Genomic DNA, 18258 nt, shown 5'->3' on the forward strand with positions numbered 1-18258 from the left:
ACCCTCCTCTTCGCCAAGTATCAGACCACTGAAGTCTGTCGAGATCTGCTTTATCAGTCACCAATGCCAGCAGACTGAAACTGTCTCTCCTACTGAGCCAGGACCTTCCTATGAAGTGACAATCCTACCACTGTCCTGTCAGAGTCCTCCTGTCTCCTTTTCCTGCCATAATCCCTGTGAACTTGTACCCTCATCACCTCTCACCGAGCAGATGCTCCACTTACATCTCCTCAGGATTTGCCTATTCAAAATGTGACTTCTCGGGGGTGGGGGGTGGGGAATGTGGTTTTCCAATATCTGAGGGCTTTCCTTAAATAGTTTTGTGTAAATATGTATGAAAGCTGTGGATTTCATTGACTTAGTGGCTTTATTGAATGTATCAACAACAAATATTTCACCTGCTGTGAGCTGAATGCCTATGAACAAACTCTGCCACAGTCTATCAGTAACAGAACACACACTCAGTGTGAACAGCCACTTTCAGAGGCACTGCTCACATTTTTAATCACAGGAGCTTTTTTTTTCCCTTAATTGTAAGAAGTCACACTTTGAGCTAATATTCTTTGTAGCACTATCTAAAACGTGTAACAGCTATGTATAGATGGATCAAGACGCCACGTGGAACCATAATTCAGAGGGAGAGGCCTGGTGGTGGGAAGGATATTTAAGACAGTCTTTTTTTTTTTTTTTTTTTTTTTTTTTTTTTTTTATTTCTTACCCCAGAACAAACCCTGATCATGGACTAATAGTCAGTTAGCCAGCAGCCATGGCTAATTGTTGATGCTGAGTCTAGAAGTCATTCACTTTGGAGATCACTCCAGAGATGTACTGACTTCACAGTTCTAACAAAGCCTCCCCAAAATTTGTGCTTCAAAGTAAGATTTCATCATAGGTTCGACCACCTCAGCTCCCATTTCTGCCCCTGTGATGTGCTGTTAACACTGACTGCCACATGCCAGTGTTCAGGCTGGTGTCAGGCTGCAGTGGAAGAAGCCTGGCTCCCCAAGAGGCCTCGCTCACTGGCTTCAATAGCTGCTCTCCATTCAGAGGTTAGGCAGGTAGAAACAAGAGAGTATCTTATAGGGAGGCTGAGGAAGGGGTCAATGGAGTTCTGAAGCCTCCCCCCTGCTCTGGGTCCTCTGTGGTAGTTGCTCTATTCTGCTACATGTAAAAGCATGGGCAGAGAGCATGGCCATGTGCCAACAAAGCTGTATTTATCAGGCAGGCCATCTCCAGCCTGCTGGCTGCAGTTGGCTGTGGCATCCTAGATGATACCTCCAAATCCCCAGCCTCCCCAGACCCAGGGTTTGGTGCCTGTCCAGTCTCAGTTTGCCCTTCCCCGGGATACACTGTTTAATCTATTTACCTGTCTGTGACCCATGGCTTCTAGACGCCAGCACTGAACAGGTGTCTGGAGAGCTCAGGAGAGTGTGTAGTGGACAGCAGTGTTTGCAGCAGGCAAACCTCCCTGAGCATTCCCAGCCTCATGGCAGAAAGCTCCAGAGCTCACAGATGTAAAGAGATCTTTGCTGATGACAAACATGAACGGAGTGAACTGTCTGGTTTACAGCTCCATTCCTTGTTTAGATGCAAGCCCATGGGTCGTTTCTGACGTCAGGGCTGGACCCCAGAAAGGAGTGCGTTGGAACAAATGCCTGCAGACAGGCTGCTCTGCTCCAGGAGCCCCTCCCCAGCCTGGAGCCATCCCCTCGGCTTCAGCCTTCTTTGGGGAGGAGGAAAAGCACTGCAGCCAGCCAGAGGGACAAGATGCTTTATTATTGGAAAATCTAAGAGTCTCTTAGGCCTGTGCAGCACCATTAGTTGACGTCAATGGCTCAGGGGATCCAAGCTCTGCATTTCCACTCTTCTCAGAACAGCAACTGATTCATGGCAGCAAAGGGGTTTCTATTTAGAGCTGCAGAAAAGAAGAGGCGGCCTCTGGCTCCTGTGTCCTAGTATCCTGTGCTAACAGCCTATCCACACCCCATGGGCAGCAGGGAGGGTTCAGAGGAGGCTGGGACTGAGACACCCTACTTCAAGCTAACTAACAGCCCCAGACCTACTATGTGCCCAGTAAGTAAGCACACAAAGCCTGATGACTCTGCTAGACAGGGCCGGGCAATTTAGCATACAGACAACTATGACAATGGGGGAGGGCTCAAAGTAAAGGGGCTTTGGGGGTCTGGGGAAAAAAGTGCTAACTTATGCTTCTTGGGCTGGACTGTGAAGGACCAGCAGGACTTGGGCATGTGGCGGTACAGGGACTGGTGACAAAGACACTGGAGGTTCCCTTCATTAAAGGGAAAGATGGAAATGAGGGGAGTAAGGGGATCCAAAGTGAGGTGCCTGGCTTCCAGCTCCATTCCTTATTAAAATGCAAGCCCAGGAGCTGATCTTGATGTCAGTCCTGGACCCCAGAAAGCAGTGCCACAGAACCCAGCCTGGAGCCGTGGCCAGGCTTCAGCTGGGGGACAGCATGCTTGATTTCAGTCGCAGCTGTACTTGCTTAATTTCGGGCATGAGAACGAATAAGGCTAAGTTAGTCTGTCCTCTTCTGTGGAGCCACTGCCTGGAAGTGGTGGTTTGTACCACTTATATACAGAACTCAGTCTCTAAACAGACATCAGGATTCCTTGTCCCTCTGCATCTGCCTATGCCACCTCTCATGCAGACCTCATTCTTCTTTCTGGGTCTCAACGTGGCTGTTTGATTTTTTTTTCCCCTATGAAAGTCCATCCCCTTCCTTTCCTTTGTCTCCAAGGTCTTGCCTCTCTGCGTGACTCTGTGGTATTAAGAGAAATTTCCTGATCCTAGATTAAATTCTCAGTGGTGAAGGAAGCATTTTAGGTTGGACTCAGTCTTATAAATAAGCATATGACCAAGGATACTTTTGACATCTGGAGGCTCTGTGAGGCTCGCTAGGCCCAGCATTTCTGCTCTGCTGAAACTCGCCTCTCTTGGAGGAGCGTGGTGGGGCGTGTGGGAGCCGGGGGGGGGTGGTGGTTCCTGCCCCACTCTCTCAGTCCAGTTCCTCACCTGGACAGGACACACCTCATCCTGCCCTTCATAGACCCCACTATGTGTGACAAGGATGGATTATGCTTCAAGCGTCTTTGCAAGCCCTAAGAGACACTGTCCGTTTAAAAAAATCTTCATCAAAGTCAAAGGTCATATTTCACATTTCAAAAGTCACTCATTCATAATTATGTTTATTGCATATGTTTTTATCCACAAATTATAAAGTATGAGATGAAAATCTACAGGGTCAAATAGTAAAACTATAAATCACATAAAACACCGCAAACACCCATTGTATATTACAAAACTACCTTAGAAATTCTTAAATCTAGCAACTTGTGAAGATTCTGTTACTTCGGAAGCAAGCCTTCAAAATGAATTGCTCTATATGATGCAATGGTAAGAAAAAAAACAGTACTAATTTGGAATGATTCTTATTTTGGATATGAGCTGGAGGACTGAAATGCTCAAATGGATATATACTTTTCTTCTGCTTAAGAAATTGAGATGGGAAATTGAGGCTTTTTGCTTGTTTGTTTGATGTTTGTTTTGGTTTGGTTGTTTTGGTTTCACGTATTAGCCTGGACACAACCACGAGACACAGCATGACTGAGGCACATCCCAATAAGTAAGATAGGCTTGCAGGAGAACTGAAACAATATCTGCCAGAGGTGCCCAATCTTCCCATAAGCCTTTTTAGCTGGCAGCTACAGTAAGATATGGAGAGAAGACAAGCGAGAACAGTGGTGAGAATGCAACACGGCCAAGCTGACAAGGCGGTGGCGAAGCTGAATACTGTACCTGCTTATTATTGTCAGTGGTACAACACAGCTTCTTGAGGGAGACAAAATGCCTAATTTTCCTAATAACATAAACAATCAGCGATTAGTGAGTCAGATAGGCGAGGATTCAACAAGTCAACACATGAAAACAGAATCTTCTTAAAGTCAAACTCCCGGGCTCTTCCTAGGGCAGATTTAGCTACAGAAAACTCACTTTCCTCCTTGCGATCCTGGCTGCTACTGCTACACTTTCCTAATGGGCCTTTCATTTTGCAACCACCTCCTGAAATCTGGATCCTAGATATCTTCAGAGAGAGGTTGAAGTGCTACCGGAGATAAATTGGCTTTCATTCCACCACCACAAAGACTTCACTGCTTATATGAAAAGCAAAAGACTCATTTGTGCATTGATTAAATTTCATCAGTTGCTGTGTTTGTATTAAGCTTCCCATATTCTTGCACACTGTGATCCTCATAGAGATGACGTTCTCTTAATTCTAGGTCAAGGGCTGAATTCTGAGACTTAGCCTGTGGTTTTACTTATTACCACAAGGGAAACTGAGCAAAAGATGTCAGATGCTCCAGCCCTGTGCAAAAGTCAGCTCAAGGTAGATTTCCTCCTGGGCGTAAAGTTATGAACTGAATAACATGTAAGACTGTACCCCCAGAAGCCCTTGGGGCACCTCTCCCTCCCCATCTCTGCCTCTTGTCACTCTTTTTCTTCCTGGTTTACTTTACCCTGGAGGGTTCTCTGAAGAGAACATAGAAAATTACTGGTGAGTCTATAATGAATATCACTCAAGCAGGAAGGGGTAAAATTTCCCTATTTTTAATCAGAATTGCTTCTGAGAGCTCACTGCCTACAATTAGGGGAAATAACACTGGAAATCGTGTCTGGATAAAAGAACTTATTTCTCTTATCTGTCAAATCAGAAAAATGTATTCTGACAGAAATTACCAGGCAATAGCACGTGTCTTCTGCTTTGGTTACCCACTGATTCTAGTCACACACGCAATTTTCCAAGAAGACAGTCTAAGGATGACTTTAAGGACAATGTGACAGCTTCGGGCACTGCCTTCTTCCTGTGGCTCTGCACTGGCTACTGGTGGACTGGCCAAGCTGAGGTGTTGTCTGTCAGGAAGGGGAGCAGCTTCTCCTAATGGTGGGTGACCCTTGGTTAGGAGCCTATCAGTGCCTACAACCCCTAGAGGCTAGCCAGAGGAGAGACACAAATTAAAAAATTCATGGAACACTAGACAGTGGCCTCTGAACTGACTGGAGAGCAATTTTTCTACCAATCCAGCAAGGAAAATAGAAAATAAACAACCCTCAAATAGATTGGTGATTATATGAAATGTCTGCTTCCTAAGCACATGATAATCTGAAAGGAACTTGGGCAGTTCTGAGAACCACACATGGGACTCCTGGTCCCAGGTATTGGTATGATAACTGTTATCTTGTCCCCTCCTCAAATGCCATACATCATGTATCCCTTACAAGGTCCAACCATCAAGTAGTGTTGACCTTCATTTTGGTTCACAAGGGTCACCAGGGAGATACTGCTAGGGGCTCCATCTGGCCTTGTGGGCCTTCATTCAAAATTTAACTAAGGGAAGAAAAGGAATCATGTTTTCCTTATTTCTCCACCAAGAGCCACTCCCCACATGCCTCTCTAATCAGATACCCCTGGCTCCTGGTCAGAACCCTTCTGTTACAGGTTGGTGCCCTCTATGGCTCTCTGAGCTCTTGCAGAACAAGCCCAGAGTCAGCCTGGAGCAAACCAGTGGCCTCAAATAAAGCAAGCTGACACCCAGTAGGCTGAGGGCAGAGGCTGGAAGCCAGGACTGGAGATCACTTGTCAAAGGGAGATACAGCCTGGACTTGAGCCTCTCAGAGATGCTAAGAACCAGGGGCCGATGCATGACTGAGTGTAGGTAGGCATATTTGGGGAGTGGGGCTGATGCTCCATGAAAGACCATGAACAGGAGACTGGGAAGGGAAACCATGTCTGGGGGTTGCTGCTAGCCAGGTGGAGGCAAGTAAAACATGGCACACCGTACTGCCTGTGTAGATCTAAGGCTTAGAATTATATCTCAGTGTGGCAGCCTAATGCCCATGAGGGCCTGAGTCCATATCTGCAGCTGAAAGAGTGGAAGAGTTCGCTCTCACCCTCCTTGGCCAATCACTGGGGTGATCTTCACGTGCTGTTGGATGCTGTCCCCGGATTTCCGTCTGGCATAGTAAACCCCCTGCCACTCCTACATGGACAAAGAGAGCTCTTAAGATCCTTCAGTTGAGGCCACAGCTGCTCCCACACTGGGTCTTCACAGGCTGAGTTAGAACCTTCCCACAGACTTTCATTACATTTCACAAAACTGCTGTATAGTTGTACCTAGTGTGATGCTAACATAGTCACAGGGCATATATGTAAGACAACCAAGCCAATGTGTCTATTGTCAGGTTGCCTGACCTGGGTTCCAGAACACCTGACTACCAGCTGGAATTCCCTTTTCAGTCCTCTGAATGCCATGGCACCAGATTTGAGAAGCCACTCTCAAAACCTTCACAACAACCCGTGAGCCTGATATCCCCAACCTTAATTTACAGATGGGCAAACTGAGGCTCAGAGACTCCAGCTACCTTGTCCATACTGTGAAGCAAAGGATGTACTTATGATTTTCTGTTTCCTTAACTCTTCCTGAAGCACCCCAGCTTCCAAGAGGCCTCCCAGCCAAGGCTTCTTGGGAGTTACTATGGCTCCTTGGCTTTCCACAGATGATGGCAAGGGGGAAGTGGAGATTCCTGCTGCCTTGGAATCCTGAGGCTCAGGGCCGGAATAAAGAGCCAGGTGGCCTCAGAGTAGGGGACCCTGAGGTACCTACCCTGTTTCTGGAAGGGAGTGGATAACTCAGAAGTCTAGGTTCTCTGCAACCATATCTCGCCCTCTGTCTCATATATGATGTGGATGAAGAGTGTACCCTTTGGGGCTGCCACATATTGCTGGTGTCTTTTGTCAAAAAAAAATTGTGGGGTGGGGGAGTAGTTTATAACAACTTGTTTCCTTTTCAAGTCTTCTGGTTCCACTAAAAAAATGGACATCTTTATAATAAAAGTTTATTTCTCCCTATAAATATTCCCCTTTCCAATTAATACAATGATTAACTACTGTGCAGCAGAGAAAGGAAAATGGAAGCAAAAACGTGTGAGGAAGCATTAAGAATGCTTAGGAGGAAGCACACAGGCCATTCCAGCTCTGAGGGCAAAGGTTCCCCTGGAGGAGACAACGGGTTACTTAGGACATTTCTCTTGCACCTCCACTGTGCCTTCATCTCTTCAGAAGAAGCAGAGAGCACTGGGGGTCGGGGGCAGGAGAAGAGAGCTACCCATGGATATGGACAGCCATGATGAAGAGAAATCTGAAGATACTTGACCAAATAAACAGAGCCCACCACGCAGTATGGATTAAGTCCTCCTAGCACTCCTGCCCTGGCCCTAAACACTGACAAAATGAATATTGTACAGCAGCTATCTGGGGTAGAGCCCTGCACAGAGACACAACATGGCAGCAACGACAGGTGGGACATGATCACGCAGTGGGCAAGTGTCCTTCCATAAAACCATCAACTCCTGTGTCATCCTGTTGGGATCTAAAATTAACCTATCGACTCTTTTTATAAACATCAAAAATTTTTCACTAAAGCATGATGTTATTAAATAAGCTGATTTTAAGGAAGGACACCAAAACTTCCAGGAACAAAAGCATTGAGGGAGGGGTATACAGGTGGGTTTGTCAGTTCCACCCACCTTTCCCTTCTTGATGCACGTATTGATGGTGTCCAGGAGGTCTGCCCGGTTCTTGTCGCTCTTAGGTAGGTCGGCAAGTTCTTTCCCCAGAAGTTCCCCTTTGTGGTAGCCCATCATCCTCTCAAAGGCAGGATTGACATACTGTGAGCAGGAGGGGTTACAGATCAGAGTGCCCCGCAGAGAGACTGTGGGGACACAGGAGCACAGAGCAACAGCTCCCCAGGACAATGTTCTCTAACACAGGTGTCACCAGGCTCCGCCTTCCTCATCCCACTGGGACAACAGCCCCACGTGTATTACAATGTATCCATGCACTTTATTCTCACCCTGTCCTCAGTGAGAAACTGAAAGAAACTTCAGCAAGAAAAGAATAAAATGAGCAGGAAGTCCACCTCTGGTGGACCTTATTCACTCTCTGTCGCTGTATGAAGTAAGAAAAACTCAAGGAAACAGAAACAGGAATACAGCTGGGGTTGTAGCTCAGCGGTAGAGCATTTGCCTAGCTTGTGTGAGGGCCTGAGTAGGATTCCCAGCACCACTAAATAAGGCTCGGTGGTAGAGTGTTTGCCTGGCTTGTGTGAGGCCCTGAGTAGGATTCCCAGCACCACTAAATAACAAAGAAGCAAACGAACACTCATGTCAATAGATCACAGCTTCTGTTAGTCACACTTGTGCAAGGCAGCTATCTGATCTCATGTGTCTTTTCACTTGCCCTGACCTATTAATCAATATTATGATTGGGACCACTTTGACCTAAAGTGATTAATAAATGCAGTTAACCCATGTGGACATGCCTCAGCCCTTCAGAGACGGGTGAAGGATAGACAATGAGGGAGGATGCCCGCAGGGAACTGGGAGATCAGCAGATTCAGAGGGGTTTTTTTTCACAAAATTCTGCAGGGCAGGAAGTCCTGGAAATTGTAGCTATTGCCTTCTCTGATTCCAGTTCTTGTCTTCCCCCACCAATCTCTTTTTCTTTTTTCTTTATTATTTTTATTTGATGTGTATGAGTGTAATACCTGCGTGTTAGGTGCAACCATGTCATGCAATGCTCACGGAGGTCAGAAGAGGGTGTCGGAACCCCTGGAACTGGACTTACAGACGGTTGTTAGCCACCGTGTGGGTGCTGGGAACTCAACCCAGGTCCTCTGTAAGAGCAGCCAATGCTCTAAACCACTGAGCCATCTCTCCAGCTCCTTAATTTCTTTTTAAAGAATGCTGTCATCAGGTGAGTAGCTGAGAGAAGGGACCAAGTGGTGCAAAATGTGGGGGAAATGTGAGCATGCTGCACCTGGGTCACCAGTTTCTTTGAGCAAAATGTCCATCTTCTGCCTCAGAAACATTCTCTCAAACTCTACTCACTCTCCTCCTTAGCTGGGGTGCTCTGTCAGACTTGGTGATGCAGGGACACTGGGGAGCTAGTCCCTTTTGAGCAAAGTTTCTATGTGCACAGTCATCCCTAGGAGCTGAAGAGATTCTGGCTCTCAGGCCCTAAGGAAGTAGCTGAAGGAAGAGAGAGTCCTGACACCATCCTTACGATCCCCAGATCCCTCCCAGTCCGGCACTTCCATGGGCCATCCCTGGGCATGGGAGGCTATCACTTCCAGCATGGCGGGGCTGCCAGCACATCTCCCTCTGAGTCTTTCCATACATGCTCTGTCTGCTTAGACAGCCCTCCCTCATTTCTGCCTCACTAACTCCAATGCATCTCTCTCCCCTCCAGAAAGCTTTCCTTGACCTCTACCCAGTCTGAATTGGTGCCATTCCTAAGAGCTCCCATATACTTCTGTGCAGAAAATTCTAATGAATTCTAATGAATTACAGTTCTATTTTTTCTCTTTCATAGGACACTGGAAATCTTGAGGGCACAGATTGTTTTGTAGATATCCTTGGATACACACTATATAGTAAACATCCTAGGAGTAAATAGGTACCTAGAGACTCTATCATTTTGCTGATCTGTTGGCTGTCTGCTGCATTTTCACGTGGGGTTGATTTCCCCATTCTGTAAATACGAGTAATAGTTATGGCTCTTTTTAAGGTCAGGGATCCTAGAACCTCAGAATCCAGCAGGCTCAGAGACATGACTTCAGAGCAAAGGCACCTAAGCTCAAATCCTGACTCCGCCAACTGCTAGCTACATAACTGCTGGAAAATGACCCCGGTTCTCTGCTCTTCTGGTTTTTTTTTTGTTGTTGTTGTTGTTGTTGTTTTTTCTTGCCTGTAAGACAGCTACAATGCTACTTCTACCTGGCTCCCAGGATTGCTTGAAGGGGTTAGTGAGTGGTGTAACATGCTAACTGTGCCTGGCATATGGGAAGCCCACACAAGTGTTTTCAGAGCAAATACAGAGAGATAGTTTAGGTAGATGGAGACATAGAGGGGGCAAGGACAGGCATATTGATAGATAAGATGCTGCTCCTAAAATTTAAGTGTGCCACCTAGGCTCTAAGGGCTGGACCTATACAGACACATGGCTATTCTGTTCAAGTGTCCCAAGGACACTGGTGCCAAGTAAGAGCATATATAAAATATCCTGTCCATGATGGTCACCCTGAAATCTCTAGGCCAAGGTCATATGATTATCCCCTTCCACATAATATCCTCTGTTCCACCTCTCCCTCTTTCCTCTTGCTGGCACATCTTATTCCAGAATCCAAGTTTCCCTTTCAATGTAGCAACTTCTCCTCTGGGCAACAACTGTCCTCACACCCATTTCTTTCTATCCAAGGAAGAGGCTTGGGGTAGTGATTTATGCCATGTGACCCCATCACCACATTACTCTTCCCAGGGATTCAGGTTTGCTAACTGCCAATTGCTGGCCACAAGATAAAGGACTCAGTTCCTGCTCAAGGTGGAGAGAGCATGGAGAGGGCAGGGTCTCTCCTTGTTGGTACTCAAATCACAACCCAGCCTCCCACTGTGCCTTATGAGAACTGAAGGCTCACGTCTGCATGTAGCATGGGGCTTGTGTCTGGCTTTCTATGTGATTTAAGAGGCAGAGCAGCAGGCAGAAGGACCAGAAAAAACCAGCAATATTTGGCAGCCTTCAGTTCCACTTCAAGGGACAGTAAGTAAAACAAATTCTAAATTATAGCACCAAATGGAGCCAGGCAGGAAGGCTTGGGAGTTCAAAACACATAGCTACATATTTCCATTTCTGTGCTTACTGCTGGGCCTTTCCTTGAATAAGTTCCTTGACTCTGCTGGGCAGCAATGCCTTTCATAGGATACATAATAAGTGAGATAACCTAAAGAAAGTGCCTGTAATGGAGAAGTGTGGTGGGCTAGTGATGTCACCAACTGGTAACAAGAGCAAGGCTTGTCTGTGTGTACACTGGGGACATCAGAGGTACAAAGACAGGCTCATGCTGTGGGGGCCAGTGGTGTGCTGGTCACTGTCCGTCCTGCTCCATTAATGAAATCAAGCACTCTTCAGTGACACTGTACATCAGCTGAGCCGTATACTTCAGAGTATTCTTTAAGGGCAAATAAAGGTTTGCCTATGAACACATTTCTTCAGAAAGATGACATTAGATAGGGATGCCCTGTAGTAGAATACCAACTGTAGGCAATAAATATTTTTGAAATATTCTATTCTGATAGACTTTTATAAGCATTTGCTCTACAATTCTGCTTTACTTCTGCATAAATACTATCTTTACAGATGGTCCAAAGATATTCCCCCCACCTCTATCAAAGAAATAACAAGTACTGATTGGAATTAATAGTCTGTACTCCTCTTTGAATATTTATTCTTAAGTCTCTCTGTATTCTTTGCATATTTTTATTTTTCTTTCTTCAAAGAAAATATGATAATATGTGAGAATGATGGAAAAGTATTTGAAAAAAAAGGGCGGCAAGAGCTTGAAAGGTTCTACTTTGATGCTAATGATGTGGAGCATTTCTTCCCATACCTGAATCACGTGGTCATCACTTGTTATTTCTATGGCTTCGTGACAGTGGTCTAATGCTGTAAACACTGAATTGCAGGCCCTGAAAGATACACAAGATTAGTGTTATTTCTAGTAAAAAAAAAATAAGTTTATTTGAACTTTATTAACTTAGCAAAGTAAACAGATTTGAGATTCACCAGCAGCATGTTTTCTGTAATTGCTATAGTTTGATTGTTAGTATCTCCTCAGATTCCTACATTTCAATAAAATGCCCAATGTGGTAGTACCAAGAAGGAAGCAACTGGACCATGGGAGCTCTACTCTCACAAATAAGATTAATGCTCTTAATTATAGGCCCAACTGAGCTCCCTTGTTTCTTTTACCATATAAAGACACAGGAAGATTCTACCTATGAGGAACATGTTCTCACGAGACACGGAATCCGCCACTTCCCAGCCTCCAGAACTGAGCAATAATTGTTTGATGTTTATAAATTGAGATAGGTTGTTAGACGCCCAGACTAAGACAGTTAACATTATGCTCTGAATAAACAAAATAATCTTTCAAACTACTTGCACAAACAGCAGGAGATGACACAGACACAGACACAAACACACACACACACACACACACACACACACACTACAGTTCAAATTAGGTAGGCCATACCAAATTTGAGTGACATGCACTGAATGAAACTTCAGCACTGACACAAGATAACAAGACTTTCTGGTAAATCCCTTGTGCTCTGTGTCAGTAAAGTTCTATTTCCTTCATAGTCATGGTCAAGGTCAAGTCCCCATCAAGACCCTAACCCAGCCCAACCTGGCCCTGAGGTATTCCGGCCTTTTACAACAGACACAGAAACATTTGTTTTCTTTTTTCTTACATCTGTGATGCTACCTTACTTCCAATAATGACCACTGGTCTGAAGACAGGCAGACATGGCAGGCAGAAATCCCCCTGCCCACCTCTTTGCACATGTAAAGCCTTCTACATGCTCTCTTCTTGCAACCTCCCCTGTATAGCTGGAGTATTTGAAGCCAAATGCCAGTTGTGGTTATGATTCTAACTAACTTACAAACCTAAAGCGACGCCAAATACAGTAAGTTATTTACTATCCAGCACAGCAAGCATGCAGCTAGAGTTCTGCTATTTATGCTGTCTACAGGATCCCCGGGAAGGCTTTCTTACACAGTACAAAGAGAAAAACAAAAAGAAAGCAAAACATTGATTTGTGGGATAGATATTTCTTCCTGTAAAGCAAACTCTTTTCATGCTATTTTTTTCCACCCATCAAGGGAATGTAATTTGCTGCTGTTTTGACTTGTCTGTTAGGAAAAAAGGCAGAGAAGCACAGGGTAATACCCCACTGTATTTTTCCAGTTACAGAAATTGGGGCAACTTTTGGCCTTTGTCCTTGGTTTCCCCATCTAGAGAATGATTATAAGAATATATATTTCATGGGGCTTTGTCAGGAGGATGATCAGGAGGATGGACAACTTATATAGGCATCTCTCAAAATGCCTGGACGATACTGTGGAAGAATCCAACATGTGGTGGCTGTGACTATTTGTAAGATCATAGACTAATGATTCTTTTTTTTCTCTAAGGCTTACAAAGTCTTTAGTGAAAGGAAAAATAAACTGCGACCTATCTTTTCTCCTAAGTCTATCTGAAATGTCAAACCAAGAATGTTACTCAGTAACAGCAAGGTAACTGGCCTGCAGGTGGCGGGAAGGACTTCAACACCCTGAAGGATGGTGTTTCCTTCTATGGCTGCAGAGATGAGGCTGTCTGCATGAGGGCAGGTAAAACAAGCACCGACACCTCTGGTGAGCAGGGGAGAGGACAGAACTAGCCTCCACAGACAGACCTGAGCCTTCCAGGCCATTTCTTCCTTTCAATTGCCCCCAACCAATTAATTTGAACTGTATACTGTCCAATTACCATCTCTGTGTTTATAAATACGTTATATCAAATAAAAAATAAAAAAAGATGTTAAGATTGTCACTAACATCATCACTGCACTGCCTCTTGAGAGGTAAGCAAGAGCCAAGCTTATCAGAAGTGTTTTCCAGACACCTGGTCTAGACTGAGCTCAGTTCCATAGGAAAGTAGTTCTGGGCACAAACTGCCTTGCAGAAGTGATATGTGGAGAAGCACACTCTATGTGGGATAATTTGTCAACTCTGAGAGCTGGGTAATTAGGTTCTAATTAACACGTTTTGTCAGATTCCTCTCTTGCATAAGTGTTTTCTGTAAGGTGCCTGCATGTCTCAACTAAGTGTACAAACAAATACTTCAGACGGTATCATTTTGTCTATTCAAATGGTGGCTCTTATATAAATTCTCAGATCATGGCATTAGATTGAGCTATTAAATATTCATTTCTGATTATCCACAAGCATAAACTCTTCAATAGATATGCCCAACAGGACAGACCAAATCCTTACACTGACAGTTGACATGAAAGGATCCTGGAAGGAACAGGAACGGCACAGTATTCCCTTCCTACCCTCTCCCGACAGGCATAACTGGCTGTGATGTTTATTTGGGCTTTTCAACCTCTTTGGGTTGATGGTTCTATTTAAATAAACCTGCAGCAAAATGGGATAATCGATTTGAGTCATGCTCCTAGAATTTGGGGACCTAATTGCTTGTATTAATTATTCATACTCTTCAGGCAGAACTGTAACCTTATTAATTTTCTATTCTTGGGAACCACTAACTGCATCTCAGATATCTTTATTTTTTTAATCCTTAAGCTTAGAAGTTAGAAAATAGCAGGAAAGAAGAAACATAAGGGAAAGAAAGATAATATGGGTAACACGGGTGATAGTCTGTTTCTTCAGTGCCTTCTTAATGGTTGTGAAGGTTCAGAGGGAAAAGGCAGCTACCACAGGGGTCCAGGCAGAAAGCCTGCAAAAAGCATATGGCTACAATGGTGCAAAGCGCAGCAGGTGGAAAAGCAGGATTCTCTACTGCTGCCACCAATGTGGTAGGCAGCTCTGTGGTCATGTTGTGGAGAGCACCCTGCCTCTCACTGTTTTCCTCTAGATTGTGGCTGGGATGGACATGTAATGCCCAGCATCTATTAGAAAGTTACTTGATTCTACCCAAACACAGAACACACACACACACACACAGAGAGAGAGAGAGAGAGAGAGAGAGAGAGAGAGAGAGAGAGAGAGAAGCGCTTTAATCAAGGGTAGGGCTATAATGATAACTTTTAAGGGGAAGATTCTCAACCTAAGTCTACACGCAAATAGATGCTCGGAATTGGCAGGGCAGACTGTGGACCAGACAAGGGGATCTTGGGCTTGCTGCTTGGTGGCAGCTGTTCCTCAGCAAGGATGCAGCAGTGCTGATTATTTTAAGTGTTCACAGCTCTGTGTCCACTCCTGCACCATAGTGACTGCCACACAGAACACATTGAAGATAAAAGCTCTACAAATGTATTCATACTGAGCGATGTAGTGTTCCACAAAGTAGAGTTTTGGCCATGAGAAGCTTTGAGCATTTCTAAAATTGAAGACCGCTACTGTCTTAAGATTTGCAGTAAAACAACGTTTTCAGTGTAACTCCTAGATTAACTGATGGTTGAAAGAAACACTGGAGGTGCATTAGTACAAACTGCTCAGCTGAAATTCCCAGTAAGGTGCTAAATCACTGTCTTCATCTTAGATATAACAGATTTTTTTCAAGATAAAGAGGCTCAAGAACATTAGAAAAGATAAATGGTCACCATTTAGTCTTGGATCATCCGTAACACTCTGCAATTCATGAACTCTGCTCAGCAGAGAAATTCACCAAATATACACAGAAACAGGATCAGGGCTTACGTCCTTAAAATGTTATTCTACAGAGGAATCTGAAAACCAAATCCCATCTTTTGCTCAATCAGATCAGACCTGAATGATTTATATTTTTGTTTTGTTTTGTTAAGTACAGGTGGTTACCGTAGACAAAGTGTCCACTTTTAACATTTGGCAGCATCCTGCAGTACAGACTGTGTCCTTACAGAATGACAGTCATGTTACATATTTAGCTGCAGCTGGGGGTGGAATTGTAGGGGAAAGCATTACATAATTAGACTACAATTATTCTGGCATTGTATAATAAAGAGTTCATTTCTCAGTCTTTAACAAATGACATAGTTGCTTGTCTGCCATGGGATACAGGTAGGTCCTCTAGATGTCCCTGAATACTCTAAAGAGCTGGAGCAAGGTCACTGTATTACTGTCCCCATGTCTGCTGGGCCCAAATTTTGCAGGCCTGGAGAGATTCAAACCATGTATATGCACACATCCCCAAAAGGGAGTGAAGTCAAGTAAGATTGGGGAACCTGCAAAAAGCCAACAGTGTCAGCAGGTGGAGAAGCAACAAGGAGCTAAGGGTGAGGCAGGCCCTACTTCTCAGGTCACTGCTTCCTGGATCAATGCACTCATCAGCTTCACACTGACTGACATGAAACCTAAGCCTTTCCATTATGACCCTAGCAATGGGTTGAATGCCTCCAATCAGTCACAGGCAGGGAGAGAATGGAAAGTAGCACTAACACAGTATGAGAATCCTGGAAACATGCAGCTGTGAATCCCGTGAGACTACAAGAAGCCTTCAGCACCTGAGATTAAGGAGCTCTCTCTCAGGAGCACATGAACCTGAGGACTAGGCTGCCACGAGTGTTCATTTCAAATTGTCAGGCTTGCTTGCGTCCTGCTCACAATGGTCGAAGAGCCCTGAACTTCCCCATGGAAGACTCCAGTGCCCAATGTTTACTGTAGAGTCTGCACCAGGGCACCATCTATAATGGACCATCAAGTGCATTGTTGCCTAAGGAAACAGAAGCACCGATTCAAGCCTCATGTGGGAGCTACTCCTCACAGCAATCAAGTGTTGGGTTCTCTGTTTTTTATTCTAAGCAATAAACAAAGAATTAAACCACAATGAACTCTCTCTTTTCTATTTTTATTTAATTGCAAAAACACCTGAAACAAAAGTACTAAGTTGTTTTACCCTCAATTAAGGTTGACAGAGGTTCCCAGGGATACACTTACTGTACATTACTAAAAACAATAATTACTGAAGCAAAGAGGTTGCTTCCTAGAAAACTTTTATGAAGTTCTCCGAAGCAAATAAACATGGAAATACAAAGAAACTAAGGGACTTAACTTACTTAAACATTCACAATGTCTTTGGTGCTATTTCCAAAAGCTTTGAAATATCCAAATTCCTCAAATACCAGAATTCTCATGGGTATGACATTCTTCAAAATTTTTAAACATGTATTTATTACAGCTGGTTATATGTATGCGTGTGTGCGCGCATTGTGTGTGTGTGTGTGTGTGTGTATCAGAGAGAAAGAGAGGGGAAGGGTTACTGGAGCAGGTTAAAGTGATGGCAGGGGTCAGAAGATGATTTGTGGGAATCTTCTGCTCCTGCCACCACATGGGTTCCAGAGATTTCACTCAGCTTGGATTCAGCTTAGACTTGGATTTGAACTTCATTTTAATGACCACTGACATTCTAGAAAAAAATACTTTTCCATCTAATAAAATGACTGCTTACTCTGATGTTTCATTTCTTATAGTTCCCTAAATTACCAAAAAGTACCTACCCAGACCAGAGGGGCCTGCTCTGATGGTTTATGACAATGCATCCTGCTTTCCGGGGACTGGGGGAAATTTAATTTTAAGAAACCATTTGTCATATTTGGATACAAAAATGAATGAAGATAAAAGTATGATCCTTGCTATTTTGGGGTTTGCACTTGGCATGAGGTATAACTTAGGTACCTCAGTTGACCAGAGAGAGACTTTCCTGAAGGCTGCCAGAAAGCTGCTAGAGACTGGTCCTTTCACAGGGTAGAGAGGGGACTTTTCCTATTCATGTTCTCTGGCTGGAAGAGGGAAGGTTGAAGAAACCAGGGGCATAAGAGCAAGTCAGAGCAGAGTCTGAACCAATCCGGAAAGGCTCTAGGGCCCGGGTAGCCCAAGACAGCATAGAAATAGAAGACAACAGCAAGAAAGCCTTACCCAGAGCCAAGGGCCAGTGAGAAACCTGTTCTTAAAGCACCACATACCTGCAAAGAGCCCTAAATTGGTTTTTAGAAGATACTTCATGCATGTTGAGGCCACAAACAGACTTCATGAAATTATTACTATTATTATTATTATTATTGTTAGCATAATAAACATGCCTATTGGTGTGCCTCCCTCTGTAACAACCCAACTAGGATTAAAAAGTTGGAAATCAGAAATAGAAAGGGCAAAAATTAAGCATGACTTTTCCCAGGTTATGATTTAAAAACTGCTCTAAATAGTGGAAGATACTGACAAAAGAAGACATATTTTCCATTTATTTCATCATGTCAAGAAACCCAGTTTATGACTGCTGCTGGCTGGCTGCCATTATCTGTTTAACAGCTTCAGAATCCCAGAGATCAGGTAAGAATCTGTGACCATCAGCCTGTTGACAGAGAAGACTTTCTAAAGAATCATAGCCTCACGGACAGTCTTCCTTTGTTACCTACCGTAATTTGAACTGTGAGCGAACTTCCCCATGTTCTATTTGAATCAGTTCATTATAGCAAGCAATTACGCTGCTATTCTCCATAAATCTCTGAAAAGAAAGCAAAGATAATACATAAGACATCTCGAATTATTTCTTAGAGTCAGACAGAGAAACTTAACAGTTGTTCCTACCCCCGGGTAGCTCTATTATGTAAGACATGTCTGAGGTAAGGTACGATGAA

At 44.2% G+C, this 18258-nt stretch overlaps 1 protein-coding gene across 6 annotated transcripts in view; it reads right to left on the minus strand.

Annotated features, from left to right (window-relative positions):
* The window catches only part of Pde8b (phosphodiesterase 8B), a 231470-nt gene that overhangs the window by 56379 nt on the left and 156833 nt on the right, over positions 1 to 18258 (minus strand). For 4 of the 6 annotated variants that reach the window (XM_008855989.2, XM_017795088.2, XM_008855985.2 and 1 more), the window contains exons 6-10: positions 18037 to 18125; positions 11523 to 11601; positions 7606 to 7746; positions 5971 to 6059; positions 3820 to 3880 (exon numbers count right to left, since the gene is read on the minus strand). In XM_008855989.2, coding sequence (XP_008854211.2) covers positions 3820 to 3880; positions 5971 to 6059; positions 7606 to 7746; positions 11523 to 11601; positions 18037 to 18125 — 459 coding nt within the window. The remainder of the gene's footprint in view (positions 1 to 3819; positions 3881 to 5970; positions 6060 to 7605; positions 7747 to 11522; positions 11602 to 18036; positions 18126 to 18258) is intronic. The other 2 variants (XM_008855986.2, XM_008855988.2) reach the window with 2 other exon arrangements.

This window comes from Nannospalax galili, unplaced genomic scaffold (assembly GCF_000622305.1).
Source record: "Nannospalax galili isolate Female #2095 unplaced genomic scaffold, S.galili_v1.0 scaffold907, whole genome shotgun sequence".
NCBI lineage: Eukaryota > Metazoa > Chordata > Mammalia > Rodentia > Spalacidae > Nannospalax > Nannospalax galili.